At 36.3% G+C, this 26,580-nt stretch overlaps 1 protein-coding gene across 2 annotated transcripts; it reads right to left on the minus strand.

Moving 5' to 3' along the window:
* Positions 1–5,446: 5,446 nt before the first annotated feature.
* LOC141657349 (uncharacterized) lies at positions 5,447–24,513 on the minus strand. Of its 2 annotated transcripts, none has more exons than XM_074464545.1 (31): positions 24,357–24,513; positions 24,121–24,240; positions 22,523–22,680; positions 22,194–22,238; positions 21,911–21,989; positions 21,687–21,760; positions 20,918–21,024; positions 19,970–20,152; positions 19,680–19,883; positions 19,377–19,593; positions 19,204–19,275; positions 18,772–19,118; positions 17,456–17,648; positions 17,109–17,352; positions 16,659–17,016; positions 16,032–16,209; positions 15,774–15,914; positions 15,402–15,663; positions 14,868–15,305; positions 14,312–14,775; positions 13,615–13,751; positions 13,307–13,488; positions 12,838–13,203; positions 12,315–12,440; positions 11,729–11,794; positions 9,851–11,640; positions 9,484–9,763; positions 7,922–8,155; positions 7,023–7,532; positions 6,788–6,920; positions 5,447–6,069 (listed from the first exon to the last, which is right to left on the minus strand). In XM_074464545.1, the coding sequence occupies exons 1-31, from the start codon at positions 24,414–24,416 to the stop codon at positions 5,813–5,815; spliced, it is 8,025 nt and encodes a 2,674-aa protein (XP_074320646.1). In that variant the 5' UTR covers positions 24,417–24,513; the 3' UTR covers positions 5,447–5,812. The 2 variants fall into 2 exon arrangements, with proteins under 2 accessions (XP_074320646.1, XP_074320645.1); XM_074464544.1 differs by having other exon boundaries at positions 15,774–15,917.
* Positions 24,514–26,580: the final 2,067 nt, after the last annotated feature.

Raw genomic sequence — 26,580 nt, forward strand, 5'->3', positions numbered from 1 at the left:
CTCAAAACAAAAGTAAGAACATAGCCACCGACTCAAAGTGGCCGCCCAACGAGGTACTCGGTCGAGTACATAACATACTAGGTCGAGTACAAGGTACTCGGTCGAGTAACTATATTACTAGGTCGAGTTTTCGACTCCAGAAGCAACTCAATTGCCGCAGAAGGATTACTCGGTCGAGTATTGGGAATACTCGGCCGAGTAGACCTTACTCGGTCGAGTATAAGACTACTCGGCCGAGTCCACGACTCCAGACGCTAAACAGTATTATCACAGAGAGATTACTCGGCCGAATATGGAATACTCGGTCGAGTATAAAAGACACTCGGCCGAGTAGGGACTACTCGGTCGAGTATAGGCGCAGTTCTCAGCACCGTCCAGTTTTCGTAAAACAGTCATATCTCACTCGTTACTTGGTCATTCTGGGCGTGTGACCTATCGTTAGAATCGTAAGAGGACAAGCTATCACCTCAACTTGGAATCACAGCAATATCATTTCTCGAACTCGACTTATAACAGTTTTAAGACAACCCTTCCGTAATCGGTATCGGGATAAATCAAGCTTTCTAATGCCAAAACAACTTGAACATGCATAAGGCAACAAAAACAACTTAATACTTCTAAATACCAGTACATGGATGAACTTTTATCATTCTCACATGAAAATTAAACACGACATTTAGGTATATAGACGCTTGACCTTAATCACATGCTTATACCAACAAATAAAACACTATCATTATCATGATCGTATACACATGTACCACTACCCTTTTGAAAGCCACGTATTAAACAGGTAACATGCTCAACATATTTCATGTTCAAGATATATCGTATACAAACTCACAATTCACCTTTCATATTTTACCATGTTCCAACACTTAACATGCCAACATATTCCATGCTCAAAGTTTCAACATCAACAAATCGTCGATACATCTTTCAACAACTATCACATTCCACTTCTTTCATCATTTAATCCAACCATGCACAAGATTCAAACTATAGATATCAAACACACATAACTCAAACATATAACAGTTTTCCCCCATGTGACCGGCTTGAGATCGTAAGGGCCTTAGTGCGACTCCGGGACGTCTCCCAAGTCTTTGCGGTAGCTCCAAACAACTCTCCCCGGGTTCATTTTATTTAGACTCCCTAAGTTCATTGAGTTCATTAGTTTTAGGTGCCGGAATCGTCGGCTCTGATACCACTTTGTAACACCCCCTCATACCAAGGTACCTTACCAGGACTACCCAAGCATGAAAGGCTGTTACCATCTCGGTTGCCCGAGGTTAGTATAGATCAAAAGCGTCCGTCCTAAACACATTTATTAGAAGTACTGTAAAGTATTAATGTTTACAACAATTCAAATCCAAACCAAAACCAATAAAGTGAATACAACTGAGGACAACTACAAAATCATAGCTAAGACTCGTGACTGTGATACTACAACTGGTGATGACGACTTCCCCATGACCGCCCAAGCTCACCAAAAGCAATACCACAAACCGCTCACCATCCCCGAATGGATCACCGCAGTTTTACAAAACAACAACAACGGGTCGATACTACTCAATCAATCTAAGACAACAAACAATACCACCACCGATCATCGATCTCACACAAGAATCGACTACACACCGAAGTGTGTAGCCCGCCAGATTACCCATCGCAACAGGTAATCCTCGCCGCCTTGATGGGTGACGCAGCCCATCCCCACCTAGTCCACTCATCAATGAGCGACTAACAATCCCCTGTCCCTTAATGTGCACATCCCCTCCCGTGACGGGTTCCACGGAGGGCGAACTAGGGTGTGAAGCCACTCCCGCAAGTGACTCCACCACAATCACACACACAAAGATCACAAATTTGTCACAACACCACAACCGTCACAACACAACCACACCAACACCGTCTCCACAACACCCATCCTCCGATGATCAGCAGATAACAACAATTATGAACATATGCAATCTCAATCAATTATCGATCGAGTAGGAGAAACCCTACCTTTTCGCAATCCGCTTACGCCGCAATCAACCATACAAATGCATAACAAATACAACATCGTCACCTACAACAACAATTACATAATTCCAATCACTAACTGCAAAACCCCATTTCCCCCAATTCATGATCAAAGACAAACCCTAAATATCAATCATTGAATATAAGGATGGGGACTTATCAAGATGAATCAAAGGAAAGAATACAATTGCTATGATCACCCAAAGGAGAGATTCAGAGATGATTAGAGCGTCGTAGGATGTTTTAGGTTTTGTAAATTGTAAATAGAAACTGTTTATCGTAGTATATAACGCCCTAACCATTCCCAAATAAAACTGCAGAAATAATACTCGACGGACCGGGTACTCGGTCGAGTATAGAGCATACTCGGCCGAGTATCCTCTACTCGGTCGAGTATTCCTCATACTCGGCCGAGTATTCCTCGGCAGAAGCCAAACAGAATACACTTTTAACATTACTCGGCCGAGTAGGCACTACTCGGTCGAGTACTTAACTTATAAAAATCCGTAGTGTTACATATAATCCGAACAATGGTGATTGATATTCAAGACCTATTGAATAACAATCGAGTTATTGTCTGAAAACGCGTCAAACAATAACCAGGTTTGGAACGAGGCTCGTCAATCCGAATTCAACAATTGCAACGCAAAAGTTTCTGTTTTTTCTTACTAAACTTGACTTAAAATAACATACAATATCCCACTTAAATAGCTATAGCCTATCGAATTCTTAACCAACAAGACTTCTCTATCAACTAAAACTAAAAGATACGCATATAACTAAAAATATCTAATTAGCTATAATTTACTTAATAACCGATATCCAGAATCGTATCAATTAGTATTTCAATTCCCGACTTCTTAATTTCGTATATATAATACCAATTATAGTGAATAATTTGTCATTGTCATTTGGGTAAAGCAAATCCTACATAGCATGTGTGTGCATGAGCAAAAGCTTGGAAAAAGAGAGTCAAGTATTCAATTTTTTTTTTCTTTTTTTTTTTTTGTGAGAAGGTGTTACGAAACGTTAAGCCAAGAAACTATGCATTTATGTCATGTGATCCGATTCAAATCCAATGTTTTGGATCTCCTTCTATCAAGTCTGCAGAGTATACATATATACATACTTTTATTTTAGTGATTTTACGTAACATAATTCAAGAAGCGAGGAATAAAACAATAAAATAGAATAAAAAACAACACATTGAAAAAACTGGACTAAATTTACCCAACGAATCTATAAGACCCTCCACGGAAACCACGCACCCAACCAAGATCAACACAAAAACATGATCATGTTTCCAAACGACATCAATCTTAATAGAAATCGGATGACAGTTTGATTTTGGTCACGCAAGACTTACTCTAAAACCAAATGAAAATTTTTAGTGTGTTAACTTCAAATCTTAATAAGCATTATTTGGCATGAGATTCTAACTTCCCTAAATCGTTGTCTAAATACTCTTTAACACAGCTTAAAAAGAGTAGATGACAATCATGACATACTACTATACTACACAAATTCTTGTGTAAGACAAATTTATTCGTTTTAAAGAAGAAACGGGTCAAACATATATATGAGACAAAAAAAAAAATGTTTAGGAAATGACACTCTTTGTCCTACCTATCTATAGAATAGTCATAAATTTACGGACAAACTATCCTTGAACACGGGATTTATCTACACAAGACAAAAGTACCCTCAAAGTTCCCTTAACCAACTAAAGCGAAGACAAGACAAATTCCAAGGCCCTGTATGTTGACCCAGCGTATTTAGATATGTCCTATTTATATGAGGTGATATTTAACCCGCTTTACAAATATAACGGTGTTAAAGAAGACCCCGACTGAACATAATATGTAGGATTTGAAGATTACCATTTAGATATGGTTCATGGAATTTGTCATTTCAACGCAAACATATGAAATGACTGCGAATTCAACCGTTATTACTCAACAGATACACAACATAACCAGCAGCAGCAAGTACAGCAATATTTATATTTATATATACCTGTCTCAATTAAGCTGAGATTTAATAATATTGGACCAAAATTGACTATGTTAAAGACAGTCAAATACAGTACATAGCTTCACAAAATGAATTGCTTACAAAACAGGACACTTTGACATGTTCTATTATTAATGATTCAGACCTTATCCCATAAAGATATTCCATACTTAGAAGCAATACGACAACTGGTGTTACAAAGCTTCTGCCACCAAAAAAGGCCGGTGTTATATATAGTATATAACACGAATTATAAATTATAAGACTGTTATATGGCGTCAAAAGGTTATAAATTTTATGTTAAATAGTAACCACATTTTATTATTATAAAAATAATAACTTTTTAAAGTGATCACGATTTATCTTAAAGTGATTTTTTTTTCTACATCAAACCATACAACGGACTAATACCTAATTAAACAATCCAAATAGTAGGACTCCTCCTACAGTCCTGCTAAGCCTAGTAGTCTAGTACCATATGCCAATACAAATGCATGGAACAAACCGGTCCATTCATGGGGCCAAAATGCTCCAAATAAAGTTCTTAACTAAAAAAAATTAATTACCAAAATGGGTTTAGGAAACGATATTTATAGAATGACAATATAGTCAATTTGTAACAAAAGCTTTTCAAATAAGAAAATAGGAAAGAAAAGTACGACTAGTAGTACTAATGTACTACAACTTGTGTAGTTTCCAAGTTTTATAATAAAATATTCGAGTTTTGTTTTAAAGAAAATCGGATTGCGAAACGTCGTCCAGGCCCAAGTGAGACAAGGACATCCCACGTCCAAGCCCAAGGTAGACAATTATTTCCCACGTCCTAGTCCATTATGGACTTGTATATTCATGACGTGCATATGCATTGTCTCGGTCCATTAAGGACGTACATACTCAACGTCTAGGTCCATTAGGGACGGTTTGGTTATACTTCGATTCATACTAGGTTATTTCAATGACCACATTCATAATCGACTCATACTCATACTAGGCAATGTCCGATTCAAAAGAATAAAAATTATTAAGTATTTAATTAGTTAACTTACCGATTTTTATGATTCGTTGTTTGACATTGAATGAGATTAACAAAGTCTTCAATTTTTATTTTTATTTTTAAAATTTTGTTGTTTAGGAGGATTTGAGAGAGAATAGGGTAGAGAGAGAGTGTGTAAGGGTATGATGGTCTTTTTTTTAAAAAAAACGTCGACAATTTGTTACAAAACGTCGACGTTTCGCAACCCCCTTTTATAAAGTTTGTGAACTCGCTCACTGAAACATTATTAAGCTAAAAAAAATTAGAATATAACTCAAAAACTATACATATATTTGATATCAAATGTATGTTCCTTATTTTCCCTTGTAAACACATAAATGGAAACCATGACATTACTAAAGAGACAAGAGATTGAGGAAGTTATGAGAACCATCATGTTTAAATATGGATGAATGTAGGCAATGGCAGTACAAAGAAGATCGGAGAAGAAAAAAGGGCGGTAACAGTTTGGTGCTGGAAAACATGATCCGGAAGAAGTAGAATACAGTTACAACCAAAATCTAGTAAAGCAATAAGATGATCTACAATTGCCTTGTGGTTACATGATTGTGTGAGCAAAATACGCGTGCTACTACTAGTATAAACCTAATGGATGAGGCCTGTCAAATAAACTTCTCTCTCGCTATATACACCAGGTTCCCGAATAACTAAAGAATGATCTGATCCTCTAAAGGAGAGACTCTTCTACAATGTTCAAAATCTCTCCGGGTCAAGGTTTTACCGCATCCACCTCGCCATTTTGGTTGCAATCATTTTCCGCTTTTTGTGGGCTTGATGTTTAGCAGACATCCGCATCTTTCTCTTGGCATTTTGATCTGGATTAATCACAGCCATGACCTTCTCGTCACGTTTCCTCTTTTGTCTTTTCTCTCCTAGGCTTTGCCTTATTTGGGTGTAAACTTGTACAAAGTTCTGGGTCCCAAGTGTTTCTTGTATTTTTTGACGGACTTTATCGGCGCGGGTTTTCACATCATCTGTGAAGATTTCAAAAAGATCGATCAGGAGCTAAAACAAAACTCCAATAGAGTAAGAACTCCTGCCAGTGGCAAACTAAGGAGGATACGAGCCCATGTGCATGCAGCTTATCCACGCAAATAATTTACGTTTGCTTTTCGCCTGATAAATCATGTAAGAATACGCAAGTAGGATAGCAGCATCCATTGTACACCACACACAACATAACTGAAAAGTAAATATAAACAATTGGGCAGACAACAAAAGTTTGCAAATATCTGCAGGACAAGAGTACTTCATAATATAACAAGTGCTGACAAAGGGGAGTAGTGTACTCCGTACTCCATCAAATAGGAAAGACTCAAAATAGTGTGAACCATAACGAGCATAGTTATTGAGGCAATGAGCCGAAAGAAAGTTTTTTAGTTACCAAGACACTATACAGGTTAATGCATAAGAAAATCATTTTTTATTTCATTAGTTTTCTTATCAGAACATCACAGGTTCTCTCATTGCACTCTTGACTATCAAGAGGGAGGGGGTGTTACAACAACTACAACGACAACAACAGAGTCTTAATCCCAAAATAATTTTGGGTGGGGAGGCGCTAAATAGAAGAAAATCAGCATCTAAACCAGCCCAGTAATCCAAATAATTTCGAATCAAGGACATCACACGGAAATCCCAAAAATGCCAAGCTTTGTTTTAACATATCAGAAATTTAAGGACAAAAGATACCTGAAACTACTTTTCCAGCGTATCCCTCAGAAAGTTTATAGATAGGCAGCAGCAAAGAAACAGCATACTGCTGGCAATCTTCAGAACTCAACTTTGAAGCAATTAATCTGAAACTGCCAAGAATCATCTTGCACTGCAAAAAAAAGTTTAGATTCTCACGCTCAGTGAAGATCATACGTGGAAACTGAGAAGGGAACAAAGAATATGGAAAATAAAAAAATAACAGCTCACTGACCTGTAAATCTTCTGTTACTACGGCGGTTTTTCCCATTGTGTTGAGCAGGCTAGAGACAAGCAAATAGCTAAGGTCCTTATTGTCTTTTAGCTCAGGAACTTCATGTAACTCACAAGTAAAGGACTCCATAATACTCTTTTGGATACTTGTACCAAGCAAATGACAAGCTTTAAGACAACATTGTTGCTCACGAGGAGCAAGGACTGACCAAAATTTATGGGGATCCTGGAATTCTGATTGCCGCAGTAGAGATTGTATTCCGCAAATCACAAGTGCAAGGTTGCACTTCACAAGTTTCCTAGCACCTTTATCAGGAAGTTGAACCGTCAACCGCCAACAAAGAGAAGCACCTATCCAGAAGAGCCTACTTGTGCTTGTAAGATCAGTCGAACCTAGCTTCTTTCCCTGTTTCCCAATCTGCTCAAAGTATAATGCCACCAGACGGCTGGAGATATCACAGATCCAAGGGTGTGGATGAATTAGGAACTCAGAGATTAATGTCCATATATCCTGAAAACAACATGGATGGCAATAAAAAGTTAGATAAAAAGGAACTCAGATTAATTTCCATATTTTCTCTTGCAAGGAGTGAGATTGGAAGCCTAAGACCAGAAGCGAATATCAGCTTTTGCTTTATTTCATTATTTTGAGAGAAAATATTTAGTCTTTTTTATAAGCCCTGGAATATCAGAGGTTGTATACCAATAGTATCGATTTCGGAGCATCAGGTAAAACATGGAAATGAGTAAATGTGTATATGCTGAACATAACTTAACTTACAGCGTCTATCAAAACTATGGGTAATTTGGAAGGACTATATACGCAAAACTACTCAAAAATCGCTCAAACGATGTTTGTTACTCCTACTCAGGTATGTAATATATAGTATGTAATCATACCTCAAAATCTACCACAAAGAACATGTCTGGCATCACGGTAAGAATCTTTTCGAACAAAACTAGTGAGAAATACGTCTCCTTCCAGAAAGGATCTGCTTCGTGGTCAGAGGTACTTAACTGCCCGTCATCAAAGGCAGCTCTAGAAGACATCATAATCCTTTTCATAACAGGCAGGATTAAGTTTATGTGTTTGTGAAATCCCTTTTTCATCACTTCGGCTGCAAACCCAAGGACCTGCACAGACACAAAACCATGAGAGTAAGAAAATATTCAGTTCCAGAAACCCAAACAAAATACCAGAAGGTATGATCAATCATAGCACTGTTAGTGCCACCATAATGAACAAGAAACATGGTGATGAAGGTCGCACAACATGTTCGACCATTTGCCGTTGAGACTGCCAAGTATTGTCATCTGATTCAGGCCAAGAACCTACTGTCTTTTAGAGTCTGGTCGTAACTTAAATGACAAGATGGTAACCACTTTTCTCCATTTCCATCAATGAGAGACCAGTAGAAGAAAGAAAAGGTAAACTGTTGCACACAGAATTGAATCCACCGCCACGGGGCCACAGATGGAGGCCAAGAAAACCATTAGAGTTGATTCACAAATATTATCTTTTCCATACCACTTTCTGTGAACTTACTTCTATAAAAACTTCCTCATTACTTAAGTTTCCCTCCGTTCTTTTGTTTTCTCACTCATCAAATAGTGCAAAGGGAACTAGAAAAGTGGGAAGAAAAACCTCAACCAAAAGCTCATACCACTTTATGAAAGAAAAATGGATGTACTTTCTATGAACATTTCCTCGAACCTCATACCAAAAACAAATTTTGGCCCATAGAAAAAGTCACTTTCTGGCAAATATCAACTACTAATGGTATTCCCCTCCTGCATAAAGTCAGCTGTAGACTTGTAGGCAAGAAATAAATATCAGTCATGAATCATGATTGATTGAAATGAGTCAACTTTTCCCAGATATGTCTCTTGAAAGGGTTCTAAGTTTTTATAAAAAAAATCCGGACTTCGATTTTTACAACCTATAAGGCTACCTTGGCTATTGTATAACTCAGTATGTTTCACTCCCCTTTTGTTTTTCACTTTTCTTTTTTCTATATTTTCGTATTTTGAGGTGTGCGATCACCCATGGACGGTTCTAAAGGATGATTCATGTCATCCGACCCCAAACCATTTTTGGGATTAAGGCTTTGATGTTGTTGTTGATGATGATGATGTCTTTTGGAAGGGGGATTAAAGGAAACGCTTATAGAAGATATAAGTTTTGAAGAAGTTTTCATAAAGGCACAAGTTTTGAAAAAAGTGAGATACAAAAGGTAATTTTTTGTGAATAAACTCTGAATTTTGTAATGATTAAGAGTGATTATCACTCAAATGAAATGGTCACATGAAGGGGACTCATGAGGAATAATGGGGGCACTCTTTTGACTTGCAAAGCAATGAAATACCCCAGTTCAGCACTGATACTTACAAGCATCCTAAAGCATTAGAAGTCAAACTCACAGAAGTATTTAACTACTCACGATGGCAAAAAGTAACATTACCTGGGCAGCTGTGCTCCACAATTTTTGTTTCTCTCCCAGATACAAAGCAAGACAGTGATTTAGAATGTTATCAAGCGCCTGTGGGCTGATTCTGCTGACAAGAAGCTTTATGACTATTCCAATCAAGGAACGAACTTGTTTATCATTATCATTTGCCAAAGCAAGCACCAAATGGATAAACAATGACTGAGACTGCTCATTTATAATGCTATCTGGAAACCTCTTTATAATTGTCTTTAGCATATCTAGTACAGCCTCTCTTCCAGAAGCATGTTCATATCTGTAAAGAAAAATTTACTTCAGAGATAAAGTACAAAAGAAAACTGATATAATTGCAGATATACAGAAATTATGGAAAGATACTTGCCTTAGACCAGAAACAAGAAAATCAAGGTGTTGATCCCTGCGTTTCTGAGACAGATGATAGTTAAGCAAGAATTGCAGAAATATTTGACTACATTTTCTGCGAATGGCTTCTTCTTGACTAGTCACCATAAGTTCCGAGACTCGAGTTACTATATCATATATTTCAGCTACAACCAACTTTCGTCGAACAATAGCCTTCAAAAGTGAAAGAGCAACAAAGGAGGGATTTTTTTCAAGATCGATAAAAAGAGGAAACTGGATCAATACATGCAATTGTTCGTTGGACAGAGTTATTTTGGTGCTACGCAGGAGTGCTGCTAACAACTTGAGACAGGATTGTGTGACAAGACTATTTACATCATAGGAACTTTGAGCGATGTCCAACAGTGTCACTTTTATCTTGTCGGCCTGCGACTCCAAAGATGGTAGAGGAAGTCTTACTAGTGGAAGGATGCACTTAAGGGTAGCTGCTATTATCTCTTGATACTTGCAGCTCAAGCAAGACGTCATCAGCTTGATGAATGGATCCAACATCGAGAGAACTTGATCCTTGCCTCTATTTAACTTGATGTTTCTCATGCGATTGTGAAAGAGCCCAAGAGCAAACACTGTAATAAGATATGAACACCGTGAATCTGTTCCAATATAACGTTTCACCGCCGTTTTACTGCTTTCGTTTTGTTGCTTTTCCTTATCTGACTGATCGGCATCTGGAATCTCCCTTTTACGTGTCTCTTCACTCAGCCAATCCTCAATCAGGCTATACATGAAGACAAAGAGATCAGTCTGATTGACAGACGTGTTTCTATCAACACCAAGGGCAATATGAGTTAACATTGTCTCTAACTTTGACTTCACTTTTGGTGTCAAATGCTTCTGCAGATGGGCAGTTACTGGTGAAAGAAGTTTCATATGATGGGACTGGAATGTTACATTTTGTGCAATAATCTTCAGTGTCTCGAAAGACATTTGTTTTCTAGTTTCTTTCATTTTAAAAGCAATTTTATCCACCTCCTTTTGCTCAGCTACCTCTCCAAAAATGTCGCTACTTACAACAATAAGGAGTTCATCTAGACAATAATCTAGTTCCCCGCTGCCGAATGAATTCAGAAGACTTTTTGACAAAATATAATTTACTGTATATCCCAGGACATGAAGCTCAAACCCACGTTTTAGCGTTGCCATCAAAATTTTGACTACAAGTTTTAGATACTCAACACCAAGCTCCTTCAAGCACACAACTAAAGCAGATCTAGCCTCATCACGAATGCTTTCCAACCGATTTTTCAGAAAATTAGAAATACGATGGATAATACTTGAAAGATGAGAATCTATGGTGTTGCCAGGAAGAAGCTTAAGAACTTTTAATATTGCGACACTGACATTGACATTGACTTTCTCTGGGTCTGACACGAGCAGTTTTTGCAGCTTCGGCAAAACAGCCCCAGTAAGGCAAGATTGTACTACAGAAGTAGTAGTAGCCGGTACATCATCATTCACTACCCCATCACTTAAATTAACTTGCATGTCTTGTGTAGAACAAGTCTCTTGGAAATGAAACTGGTCAAGAATGGAACAAACAAGTCGGACCAGGACCTTTTCCCGGTCAGGTTTCTTTGTTATTTCCCTGAAACACCTCATCAATAAATCATAGTACGATCTCCATCCAAATTGACGAGAAACAGATGCAATAGCATCCAGGCACGCACTTCTTATATTTTCTCCCTTCCCCGTAGGCAGATCAAATAACATGTTGAAGAAAAGTGGAAGGAATATACTCTTCAGGATAAACTGAAAAGAGGAGCCCAAAGACATATATATAAGTATATAGATGTCTGACATTCATTTACAACATTAAATGATAACTAGTAGAGGCTACCTCCGGAAGCTTCTCAGTGGCAAAAATATTATTGAAGCGTGACAAGGCTCTTGATCTCCTATGTTTCTGCGGAAAATAAAACTAGGTCAGTAACTGGTTTTTGCTGAAAAAGACGAAGTATATGACTATTAACTTCACATTCATTCATTGAAAAATCGGAAAGATAACTAGCAATGAAAGTGAAATGGTTCTCTAGCATTATAAGTTATCAGCAGAGCCACATTTGATGCATGTTTGATTATCCCAGCATTTGTGAGGCATCGTCAAAGGAGAGCCGGCAATGCGGTGAGGAACAATTGTGCTAATTGATTGCCAAGGTTACCACTTTACGAAATTCCGCCATAATGATTCCTCGTGAAGTACAGAAACAAAATTTATCATATTGTCATTGTTGTATGCAATGCAGTATGTACTGTGATGTAGACTTGTAGGGATATTAGGTCACAGTTTACAAATATAGCAGCTCATGGGTGAAAACACAGGCAGTCTTGAGAGAGGCAGAAAAATGCATGATCTTAAAAATACACATGATCAAGTTAACACTTAACACCACAGGTCAGCAGAAAAACTTCCAGGTAGTTCATACCTGGAGATGCACAATATTGTTGAAGAAGTCCACTTCAGCATCTTCACTACAAAGCACATTCAAACTCTTAAGAGTTGAAATTCCTGAAAGCTTCAGAACCATCTCATGCAGCAAATCAATCCATTCCTATAATTATACCAACACATCATTATTGACTTTATTATCAAAGGTAACATCCAGTGGCGGATCTTAGTATACGTGGGCCTGGCCCTGGCCCACCCCAGAATTTAGGTTATGTATAATTCAGTCACTTTGTTAAGCATGATTGATAAAGTGGTGCAGTGGTTTGCTAGGCAACTAATCAAAGGGGAGACCAGGGTTCGATCCCCAATACCACCATCAACCCTATTTTTATTTCAATATTACAATTTTATATGTAAGAGGTCCCAACTTCGATTCTTGGCCATCCTTGACATTTTACTCAAGGTCTCCCGCTACTGGTAACATCCAGATAAGATTACGCACAGATCGTAGAAGAAAATGCACGCAATGCTTAAGTGAAAAGCCATAGTTAAACCTGTACCTTTCTTAGTGTCGTTTCTTTTATCATTGCGATTCCCATATGCTTCAAAAGAAATTTATTTACAACACGCTGAATGCAAACATTAGTCCACACATTGCCATCAGACTCCATAGTACCCTCATCCATTTCTTTCCCAATTATCCGAGCCGAAAAATCAATAAAAGAGAGAAGTGACCTATATGCGCTTTGCCTTAGAATTATTTCTTCAGACGTCATGTCATAAATGCAGTGTGAAAGAATCACTAATGCCTGATCCTCTGGAAAACCATAGAAGTAGTCTGCAGTAATCTTCTCATAAGCACTAATGATAGTGTCAAAATCAAGGTCTCCCATCACAGTTGCATTCAAATCACGAACAAGTCTAGCCTGCAACAACCAGGAGGTACAATTTAATAAAATTAATCGCATACAACCCAGACAGAAATTGATGATGTCAGCAAACTCTCAAATCTCAAAGGATTCAAATTACCATAGAACATATGGATGCATCACTCTCAGCAAGGGCATCAATTAGATCACATATGGACAAGCGCAAGTCCAGTCTAGCAGAAATCAGAATAGGAGAAACACCATTCAAGATTTTGCTAGTACTTTCATAGCTTAGCAATGGAATTAGATCTCGAAGAATCTGCAAGGCCTCCATACATACACCTACCAAAGAAAAGATGGATGTTGAGACATAGTTCTTTCAAAAGATCGAGATTACGATTTTTTTGTTGTATTTATTAAGCAAAGTTGGAAACTACAAATAGAATGACAAAAGATATGAGATCTAACCGGAGTTTTTAGTTCCACCACAAGCAAGTGGAAGCAGGATGTCAACAAATTTCTTTGCTGCTGATTCATCCTTTATAAACCTGGATAGCAACTTAAAAATTCTCAATACAATTTCACCAGGATGTTTGAGAAGCTTCCTGCAAGAAATGTAGCTGACAAACATTAGAGGGGGGAAGAAGGGCGGGGGTATGGCATACCTCATGTACACGGAACCAAAAAAATAAAGCGTCATCATGGCTACATTCAAAAGTAGATAACTGAAAATCATGACCCACACTGAAGACGCCTTACAATGATTTACAGAAGCTGTGAAAAAGGGTATGAGTTTATCATCATTTAAAAGTACAAACCTCACACAGTTAAATCCAAAGAAACTGTCGATTTTACCGTGACCTTTCTGCTGTTAACAGTTATTATTCCTTCATCCGACTGGAAAAACATATTTTAGGGTTATCTGGAATCAGAGAGGGTGCTCCAATAGTTTTGCCGTTTAATTGAGACACGTGGAATTTATTTTTGTGGTTTTTGGGTACGTAAGCCTCAGGATTCACTCAATAGATAAAAAAATGATGCAAACAGACAACATTTGACAAACAAAACAATTCCAATCTGGCTAAAAACATCAAGTATACTTCTTTAAGCATAAAATAGAAATACACACAACACATAGGACATAGGACATGATATATTCTCCTACCTCTTTTGCTCAGAGTTATTGTAGAAAAGATTGTGCAAGCTGTCAATAAGACCCTCAAGGTTTGAAATTAAAATGTCCCTCATGGCATCTATCTCCATCCCATGCTCAACTTCGAGAGTCAAAAGATTTTCTGTAAACTTGAGTACCGCAGACACTATAGCTTCAGAAGCCGTTGGAACAGACAGAATTGAAAATATGTCTGGAATCAGGTTCCTCTCTCTACATAAAAGAGATACAAGATACTGACTCTGGCTCATTGCAAGAAAGCAAAAGAACAAGGAGCTTGGCTTCTCGCTACTTGATCCCTCATGCTTGAAAGCATGCACTAAAGGCTTTACCGACTTGAAGAATAGATCCCAGAATGGAGAACCAAAATCATAATTCTCATACTTGCTCAAACCACAATAGATTATCTTCAAGCACAGGGATCTCATATCCTTAAACTGCTTCAACTCGAAATTAACCTGTATACATGTATTTCATAAGAAATAGCAACACTTCCGCAGTTTAATAGCATTTGTGCACGCAAAAGAGATACAGATAACAATAGGTTTACCGATTTGTCGTTCCCTTCAGATTTAGGCAGATCAACTAAAGAATGGTCCTCAGCTTGAGTGCCATTACTTTTGGTGTAAAGACTTGAAGCACAACTTTCCAGCAACCGGACAACACAGCCCATTAGCAATCTAAGGCATGGCTGAACCTGTGTTGCGTCAAAAATCAAAAGAATTTCTTCGACCACATGTAGAAATCCATATCTCTTCTTCCAAGGAATGGCCAATATGTTCTCCATGGTAAAAAGGTCCAAGAAATATGCCTGGAATTCATCCATACTTCTCTCTCCCGAACCCCCAAAATAATTTGCCCGATCCTCACTTTCAGGTTTCGTTATCTGTAAGGACTCCATCAACAATGAAAAGAAAAGAGGAAGCTCGTGCACAGTAAGTTGGGCAATGAATCCCAAAACTGCCTTTCGGTTATGGACACTAGCATGCTGTAAGAAAGAAAGGACAAGAAACAGAGACAATGTGGGAGTCAGTATTTCTCGGAATTGATCAAAAAGAATTGAAAAAAAAGTCACATTGATAACCTTTCTGGACGCAAGTGTTCTCAGGTTCCTAACTTTCGGCATAAGCAATCGCGTAACCAGAGGAATAAGCTCTGCTCTGTGCTCTTCTTCTATTAATTTAGACTCTTTAGATAAACTCCAGGTAGCAAGTTCTTCTCTTAGAAACTTTGAATTGGCAAGATTCTTAAGATGCTTCTCGTAAGCAAGTAAAGACGCATCCTTCCAATTTAACAGGCAATCCAAAACCTTCGTTTGAACATCGGCATCATTATCATCAAGAAGCCTAGCAAACTCAGCCACATCAGACTTCGAGCATATCAAGGAATGAAATATCAAGGAACGGAAAGATAGATACACAGTGCAAAATTTCACGAAACAGAGAATTTCACAGACCTATTTACCAAAACGTCCTTTAACATTTGGCTACGGTAAAAAGATCTCGAATTTTTCATTAATTTCAGCAGGTTTAGCCATTCCACAAGGGCAAGCTTCCAATCTCTTCCACTACAAACGTGCGAATCAAATACTCCCACACTACTACAAAAGAATTGAGAGACAGCATATCAGCAAAAGATCTTTATGCAATACAGACATATAACATAGTACAAACACAGCATTTAATCATCTTTGCCACAAACAAAAAGTCAGTACCAGGGATTTTCATCTCTGTAACCCATAAATCTCAAAAACAGTGGCACCACTTGACGAGAATGAGACTCAACGACACTTGGAATCTTCTGTAGAGCTTGAAGTAGCGGAATAAATATTGATGAGTAGGACCGTTCAAAAGAACCTGTATCGCAGAATGAACCAAAAAGTTCCACCAGATCTGACGACGATACAACAAACGATAAGAGAGACATGTAAATGACAAAAAATAAGAATAAACTGAGACTCGACAATGGCAACATCATAATACACAAGACCAAACCTTGCCTCAGAATAATTTATTTATGTTCTTAAAAACAATTTTATAAAGGAGGCGTTTTTGTGATGAGGGATGAGTAATAGAGGATGTGCATTGATAAACACCAAGGGGTGGCCGCGTGACTACCATGTATGTATGAAAAGACACGAAGAGAGTTATGATCATACATATGAGGAGAGCGAGAATATTAAGTTCTCAGACTATAGTGAGTAATCTTAGCTACAACGAGAAGGTTAAGTACTGGTGAATATGGGGCAATATAAAACACAGAAAATATTACATATGCTAAAGCACAATGTGGTCTTGTTAAAAGAAAATATACATGTTAGGAAAGATGAGAAAGCATATACCATTTGCCCCTTTTAAAGATTCCACACTCATAATCTCTAAGCCTTCATCTGTATCCTCTAACACGTTAGTCTTAAGAAAGACAGCCAAGCATAACTCAAAAACCCTAATAAACCTATCCCAAAGAAGCGCAGGATTTTTGCTCATTGCAACAGACAAGCAATCCAATGCTGAATTTGACAGATCCCTGAACTGGTTATGCAGGAGCCCTATAATGCCATAAAACATGGGCAGGATATAAACTTCAGATGCTCGGGAATCAGATAAAAATGTCTGTATTCTGGAAACTACAAGAGTTATTTTCCTGCTGGTGGCAATGGAGATGGGTGTTTCCTCAATTGTGAGGAGCAGCTTAAATACCTGGATGTAATAGCAATAGTAAAATTAACACAAAGAATAAAATGTAATCAAGGGCAACGTTTAACAGGAAACTGGAAGGATTTGAAGTATACATTGCAACACTGAGTGACGGCATGGTTGTCCTTCAAAGCCATCTGATCCACAGCATCATGCTTTGATATCCTTAGCTCATAATTAAGCAGCTCATAGTGGCACAATATTTTAAGGGTGGAAACACGAATTCCTTTATCAGGATTATAAAGGTTCTCGGAAAATACATACAAAGCATCTGTTACCATCGCTCCAGCAAGCTGTGGATGTGTCCTTACAACATCGGTCTCTGTGTGGAGCACAGACCTAAAAAGTGCAACATTAGTGACAAAACCATGTAATGTGCATATTTTAAACTGCAGAAGGCGCTGAAATGTTTCACATAGCGAAATGTCAGAGAAGCACAAACCCATAAATTAACTCAAGATACTCAGCAACAGCGGACAGAACTTGGCGAGATGATTTGTATTTCTTTGCCAGATGCAAAACCCTGCTTGTATGTTCGACTTCGTCACTTTCAATTATTCCTGCAGCCTGATAGCTATATAAAGTTGCACCGATAAAGCTCTGCCAAATTTCTTTTGAAACACCTCCAAAAGAATCTGCCCAGACATTAATACAATGAGTGGCAGAAAATAAACCATAATATAAAAATAAATAGAAGGGTTAACTCCCTTAGTTAGGACTAAAACAACCTAATTATCCTGTAACTGTTTATTAGCAAATTAACACCAAAATAATACTCCATTACACATTGCAAGTTGCACATGGATTACGAGAGCAGATTTCAACATCACTTTGCAGAACAGAGAGCTGCAGAAAGAAGTGATAGTCAAAACTTCCTACTTCCTACCGCAAAGTCACCACTTAATAAGCCATCGTTTCTTGTTACTCACGAAGCAACCCCAACCACCACAAGAAGATGTGCCATCTCATGTATAGACCTACCAAAACTTAACCTATCTGAAAGACCAGACCTAATCAAACCCGTAACAAACTGAATAACATGAATATGACCTGAAATTCGAACCATTACTATCCAACTCAACCCATACTTTACTGCCCCTGAATTGGATAACACCCACAAAATAACCGACCCAACCCTACCTTACCCAGAATTAAAGCATATCTGAACTGAAGCGATCCAAACGACAATTGGAGTAGAACCGATGCATCCTCCATTTTTTTCATTTAGCACCACTTTTAACTTTCCCCACACAAAAACGAGCAAGTGGAGCAAAACGGAAAAGATGAAGGGGAGTAGCATTAAACCGATACATGAGCAATCAATATGGCAATTAGTTAACCTCCTTGTTTAATAGGAAGCAGTTAAGGAGATTGTACCCTATATTAATATGCCGTGATAGTAATTTACTCAAAAGTAAATAAATGAACAAATGACATAGTAATGGAACTGATTCAGTAATCTTCCGCACAGGTAAAAAGCAAAAAGAAAAAAAACACGCATATATTGCCCAATTAAAGGTGAAAGACGGGTTTGCTCCTTTGGCAAAACTGAATAAAATTGAGCCAAGAGAGGTGCAAAGCCACAATTATTTGGGGAGACTTGACAAAGTTATGGTTTACTGCAAAGCAAAACTGAAAGGAACCAAAAACTGCTAAGGTCAATATTTCATGTATTATTGAGAAACTTGTTATTGATACTGGTAGCATGTCAGGATTGTCAGATTATGCAACAAAGCAGGTTTATGTTGGTTGTAATACCTGCTTCAGTTGTCAAAAGTTTATCAAGTCTATCAACCAAATTCACCAACAAAAGATTGCCTTCAGTAGATAAGAAATATGGAATGCAGCGAACAATTCCCCATAACATAGCCAGATTGTCCTTGTTTACTAAACAACTTGACACATCCCCACGTGACATATTAATTAAAAATTCCTCCCATTGACCAATTTCCTTCCTAAAGAAACGGCAGAGCTCTGACACTACTTTATCTGATGTTCCTTCAAAGACATTGAAGCCTCCCGTTTTAACTTGAAGACTCTCACAGAATTTCAGTATCACATACACCCCTCCTTCCCTCGTTATCTCCAGCAGGTTCAACAAACCACTGTCAAATTGAAAAGCCAGCAGGATAAATAATGTATTATCAGAAATTTTTAAGATAGGTAAACATATCATACAGATAGCAATACCTTAGAATATTACTTTGAAATGCAAGCAAAGCATAGTCCTTGGTAACCAACTCTTTCAGAAATTCTGGAAACCTGAAATACATATTCAAGCACTCATTAGATAAAAATTTGCTTTCATATGTAATATAGTGAATGAAGTAGACAGAAAACCAATTTATGTCATGGAAGGATACATTAAGGTCCTCAATTGAAATGCCGGAGCCCACTGTAAGGCTACCCGGGGGAAAGTATCCAAGATGTGGCTACTGTAAAGGCCGTCAAGAATGCACAGCATGAGCTTGAGAATTTTATCAGCAACTTCAGATTCTTTCCCCTCAGTCTTACCAACAGTGGTTTTCACCATAAATGTCTGCACTAACAAAGCAACAAGATCCAGCAAAGGCTTGTAATCTGTTAATATTCACGGAAAACAAGGGTTAACAATAGAGTCATCTATCAATAAAGCTGAGAAGAACTATAGATGATACCAGACTTACCCCAGACTTTTGTACCACGATCAACAGAGACGGTTGATATAAGGACTGATAGCAGATGACATAAATGTAAAGGTGATTTACACGGTACAGAAGCATTAATTTTTTCAAATATGCCTTCCCACAAGAGCTTTAGTTCACTGGGATCCAACTCCACGCATGATCTTTGAAAGACAGTACTCAAAATTTCAGTAACAGTGTCAGATCCTGTAACAGATGGAGTAACAAGCAGAGTGAAACACAAATTTACATTTAATAGAGAAGTGACCATATAGATCAAAATCATAACTCACCTTGGGTGAACCTGTCACCAATACTTAAAATTGAGTCTTTAAGTAGTAATCGCATTAATCGACCTGCCTTTGAGTGAAAATTGGAAGATGTTCCTCTCATAACATGCCACAGCAGAGCACTAACTCCGGATATTCTGGCCTCAGAAGGTTTTCTTGCAGCCTCACATAAAATTTTAGCTACGCCTGTTAATGCCCATCAATTAGAGAAAGATAGATACAAAATTTGAAAATTCATAATTCCTATCCAGTATGAATATCAGCATATGACCGACTACACACTTCCGATCCACTGACGATTCTGCCCAATGTGGTGTAAGACAAGTCTAATGCAAGAATCATTAAACGTACAACTGTGCAGACGGTCTTTTCTTTGGCAAGAAACTGAGTTCAAAGGCCATCTAAAATGACCTAATAATTAATAATTATTGTCCGGATTTGTCCCTCTACCAGTGAGGATAGTTTTTAGCCTTTTCATGAATAGTTCATAATTATCAATCATCTTTTCTCAGACTTTGAATACGAAAAAAACTACTACCAATGGAATGCCAGCTACTTGTTCTGCAAAACCGATTAATTGAGGTGACAGTAATCAATCTATGAGTGAGTTTAACTGGGTGACTAAATAGTTTAATAACTGCAAAGCATCTGCTTTGAGTCTTTGAGAACAGGGTGTTGATTCAATGATAATACGAACAGGGTTTAAATAACAATCACGTGACAGTAAATCTACTCCATGAAAAACTCATGCAGTTAAGAAGAAAGCAGAAACATAAATGACACAATTAATTAAAAAAAAAAGAGGCAAAAATTTGAATGTGACCAAAATTGAAGTGCAATGCCACAGCCCACAACACACCAGCTGCACACCCAAAGCCTTAACACACTTCAAACATCCATCAATCTGTAAAGAAGAAAACACAGATAATCGTCTATAAATCATAACTATACCTTTTTCGAGTTCTTTCTTGGATGCATTCCTCACCAGAAAAGACACAGGTTTGGCCATAAACTGCCGGATACAATCTTTTGGATAGTACCTTAATTTGACTGTAACCCTTCAGATAAAAGAGTACAAACATGTCAGATTATGACAGTACTAACCTTCTGGAGATGTTAAGCAGTTAATAATGTGACGAATCAAATTATAAACACATGTAACAGAAAGTGGCATGTGATGGCTCTAGAAGGCAATCAAGAAATGAGTCAAATGCAATGTGAAGCATTTCAGATACTCTCAAAAGACGAAAATGTACAAAGCCTACAACAAAGGACAAGAGGTACTCCAAGCAGATTTCATTTGCGCCTAATTAAGTTAAGTGTAATCTGACCAAAATTTACTTGGTCAGTGCCCTTGAGAGAAATCAAAATGTCAAACAGACAACCCACAAAGATGTTAAATTCCACTTTAGCACAATGCACCATAAAGGTAATTTCAGTAAACCTCCAAAGAAGCTTTTCTTTTTGCTCCCACCCAGAAACAAAATGCAATGAGAATTCAATACTGATAGTAATAGGAACAACCGAACAAGTCCACAGAAGCTAGAGAAATGTTAAATCTTCTTCTCCATGTCCACATGTTGATTGTCTACAACAGCCAAATATTACCGCTTTATACGCTTTCTTTATACCCTCTCCCAATGTACAAACGTTCTACAAATTGTCACTGTTCAATAAAGTTAAATGACTGCCAAATACATTAAAAGAGTAAGCCACCTACCTGAGAATGTAGACAACATCTCGAGCAAGACATTTTTGAAGGTACATAATTATATATGACCATGAGATAAAGATCTGCACAGCAAGAGTCAACTAATTCAGAAGTTCATAATAATAATAATAATATTATTAATTATTATTATTATTATTATTATTATTATTATTATTATTATTATTATAAAACCAAGAAACTAAAAAGACATAATTTCTCAAAGAAAATTAAACCTGCTCGATAATTTCTGGTTCTCGGTCAGCACCATCTTCAAGCAGCGATAAAAATGAAGCCGTGATCTTCGAAAGAAAGCTGCCCAAAGTTTAAACCGTGTTAACCTTGATTTATCTTTAACCCAAAAGGTTGAATGGGTCGACCCTAAAAAAAACTTGAAATTACATAGTGACTCCAACCATATGTTGGCCTTCATAATAATTAGCGAGAGTGACCCCTAAACACGCTATAAATAACGAATAAATAACGAAGACGATAAACGGCCAAAGGTTTAGGGCCTACGGTATAAAGTCCTCCTGTAGATCTCTTGATAACTCTGCAATTAACCTGCACATGTAAATAAAGTAGTTGTCCCCAAAAGTAAGTGTATCAAAAAGTCAAACGAAACAAAAAATTTATAAAAAAACTGAATACATACTCCCACTCATGTTCTAAATGACTTGAAAGTTGAAACTAAAATCAAGCCACGCCGAAGATGAGTAGGCATATAACAAACCACGAGAAAAGCTTTTTGGTCAAGCAATAAAAGGAAGAAGGCCTTGAAAATCATTACACTAATTGTTTCAACATGATGAGTTGTTCTGGCAAAATTATCTAGAAGAAAAACCAACCTGAGAATCGGCTCCAAGGAAAGTTGTGCATCTAATCGCAACCTAGAAAGTAGTTCAGAAATTAGCTTGTCTTTGTGTAAAAACACCAATGGTAAGGTTTGGACAAGAGGCATCATTTCCTCATAGAATGATATGAAGTCTCCAGCTGTATTTAATTCCTGAATCCAAACATATATATCTAACATCAGTGAAACAGCTCAAGAAAAAGTGATACTGAAATGTGCCTAATTTGTACCATAGGATTACGGAGTATTAATATCAAAATTATCAAGCGCAGTAGTCACAACTACACAAGAATGAAATAAGGATATGTAAGTTAGACATATTGACAGTATCACTATAAAACATGGTTATCCCTCCCTTTGTGTACTTTTGAACCGATTTCCTCTTTACCACATTTTCAAAAAATAAGTCAAAACTAAATTTTCCAGTTGCAATAGGTTTTTTTACAAGTGAGATATACTATTAATTAAGTGACAAGGCGGTAAATAAAAAGCTACCATAGATGTGGCGTCTAACTACAAAAAGACACCCATGGGATGATGCCCATATACAAAATGAGAGATGGATAATTATTCTCCAAAATCTCATATTATTCTCATAAGTCTAAGAAAATATGAAAAACAAATGCCCTTCACATCATTAATCTATTTTGAGCCCTTCGTATGAACTGATGGTCTGATACCTTACAGCACTAAAATACCTTAGATAAAAAAAGTGCACTAAAACTGATGGTCTGATACCTTACAGCACTAAAACAGCCCTTCGTATGAACTGATGGTCTTATACCATGAAACTAAATACTAACGCTTTGGTTCGATACAAAAAAAAATTGGGAGGGGAGGGAAAATGGACCAAGGCAGTTTTCATCTAAATCTTTTCAAAGTTGGAGGAATTTTCATTAGGCTTTTAGGAAGGAAAATGCATCCCTTCATTCTTTTCCTCCTCCAAATCCCTTCAACCTAACTCGCTAACCAGACAATGGATATTATCCCACTCCCATCCGTTTCCCTCTAAGGTCTTATTTGTATTATTAAAAAAAAAAAAAAAAAAAAAAAAAAGAGGGAAGGGAAGGGAAAGGAAAGGGGGCGGGAGTGGAGAGGGAGTTTTCCCACCAAATCCATGAGACCTTGATTTGTCTTGCAGGAAGGAAATGGAGGGATCTATTTTCCCGCTCTTCCAAACCCATCTACCTCCCCTTTGCAACCAGACAAATCCTTCCAATTCCCTCCCCTCCCTTTCCCTACAAATCTCCAAACACGCCGTAAATTTCTCCATCTAAACAAAGGGTAACCCCGACCTTCAAAACATTGAAATATGATGGTTAATGTGTATGCTGCGTTGTTGAACACTTGAACCCCACCCACCCTCGTTATCAGCTTCTAGCAGACATGCTCCATAAACATTCAGGCAATTGTCTCAAATTTTGGTTTCATACCTAACACAAAGCTATATAGCAGACGTATACTTCCGGCAGTTATGAAGGGATACGGTGAAAACTTACACCAGTAGACTTACACATAGTTTCTTCAATGTTCCTTTAACATGAATACCATTACTAAAAACAACAACAGTGGCAAGGAAAAAGATGAACATACTCTCCATTCGATCAAACAGTCTAAAAAAAACGATGAAGACGACGGCTCAGGCTTCAATGTATCGAGACTCCGAATAACATCGATATTCAGCTCATCAATTTTTTCCGCGTTAGACTTGAACTGCACGCATTCACAATCAATTAAAAAAATCCTCAAAACTAATACTACAAGTAATTAAAATCAGTAAAAACATGAAAATTAGGGGAAATGAAAAATTAGGGTTAGAGGTGGCGAACCGTAAAGCGGCGGGTACGGTGGCCAGCAGCGCCATCGCGGGACTTAATGGGCTTTCTCATCTTCAAATTAACAAGCTCAAACCCAGAAATGGATGAAGAGAAGGGGTAGAAATAGATTCGATTGGGGGTTTGATATTGAGGGTTTTGGTTTAGGGTTTTAGCATAACTAGGTTTGCCCGGCTACCTTTAGGGTGAAATATGATTTAAATTTGTAACACACGCATTTTTATGAGGTTTTAGTTAATATTAATAATTCTACTATTTGTGTTATTCATGTTGTTTCTTTAACTTTTTTATTTCACGGTTAATCCGTTTTTTTCAAACTCATATATTTAAATAAATTAATAATCGAATTGTTAATTAATTAATTTTTCATTTTTTTGTTAAAATACATTCTTTATACTCCCGCCCTCATTATTTTTTCTTTCACAACTCCCGCATTTATTATTGTTAATTTCACTACTCCCGTTGCTAATAGTATGACTTTCACTTTGTTTCTACTATTGTTGCTTTTACTACTTACATGGGTGGTTACTATCATATTAGTTGATGATTATATAGTTGTATTAAAGTTATATACTTTAAGAATTCTGAAATATTAGATTAGAATATTATTTAAGAACAATTATTATTTACTAATTAAATTACAAATCTAATGAATTCTTTGGAATATTATATTTTTTGGAAATCTAAAATGATTTACTTACCTTTTAATAATATCCAAAATATAATGACTTATATTATATTTGTGTATATTAAATAATTAACATCTTTATACTCAATTAATACCATAAGTAGAGCATTTATTTAAGGAAACTCACCATATTCTCGATGTTCTTTAAATTTATACTTCAACCCAAAACTATATAATATTTACATTGAAGTCCCTTGTTCAGGTCCATCACACGGCGCTAGTGATTAAAAACTATATAGTATAATTAATTTGTATAAATTTATTTAATTACATTGAAATCCCTTGATTTCTGGAATTAATATATAGTATTGATAATTCTACTATTTGTGTTACTCATGTGTATTTTTCATTTTTTTTGTCCTCTCTCTTTTTTCTTGTAAAATACATCTTATATATATATATATATATATATATATATATATATATATATATATAATATATATATATATATATATATAATCTGGGTTGAAATGTTGTGGATACGACACGTGTCAACCAAAATTAAATAAGTATTAATTATTTTGAACATTAAATATAAACATCATAAATGTTGTATAAATATCAGCAAAATATTAATTATAATTTAATAAAGTTTATTATAAAATTACATTAAATAATTACGGTGATTTGATACTGAATTTATCAAAGAATTATTTTGATAAAAATTCTAAAATGTAAATAATTATGTTCATTGTGAAAAATGCTTCAAATTTAGTATAATTTTCATTATATTTATTGAAATATTTTTATTTGTAGAGATGATTAAAGTGAGTATCTCATAATGTTTTATGTTTATGTAAAAAAGACATTTTGAAAAAGTTATAAAACTTAACTTAAAGAAAACTACTAAAAGATAAGTTTTTATGTGAGAGTTAAAAAAAATATATTGCGAAAAATTGAATACATGTGAGATTTTGATAGGTTTAAATAGTGTGATAACGAGTATGTATGTACATAGTGATCGCGACTGCATTTGAATAATCAAAACAAAAGTAATGATTATTAAATAATATAGTGTTATAAACGACATGAAAAAGTAGAAAAAACGTTACATTTTTCTTTAATATATTCAATTAAAATATGTATACGCCAAGTATAAATATTGATTATGACTAGCTAAATATTACTTTTAGTTAAATATTTTATATTATCTTTTAAATACTTTGAAGTTAAACTTCGAAAATTATTATTGAAGAAAGTTTAACCTATTTTATTTACAGGTAAACTCTTAAACATCATTTATATATAGTTGTTTAAAAATACAAAAGGTGCAATCCTTATAGATATGTTTGATACATAACACAAGTAAGACACAATCAAAACATACATTTGAATAAGTTGAGTTTGAACTCTATATGTTTGATACATAAATATCACAGGTTAAAAATGGCATAAAATTATATTCACATCATTTTGAACAAATATTAATTAACTTGGAACATAACATATAGTGAAATGATATAATTTGAGAATATAATGTTGATTGTTGCATTATTCGAATAAATTTTATTTTAATTAATAGTATGATAT

Source organism: Silene latifolia, chromosome 5 (assembly GCF_048544455.1).
Source record: "Silene latifolia isolate original U9 population chromosome 5, ASM4854445v1, whole genome shotgun sequence".
Lineage (NCBI taxonomy): Eukaryota > Viridiplantae > Streptophyta > Magnoliopsida > Caryophyllales > Caryophyllaceae > Silene > Silene latifolia.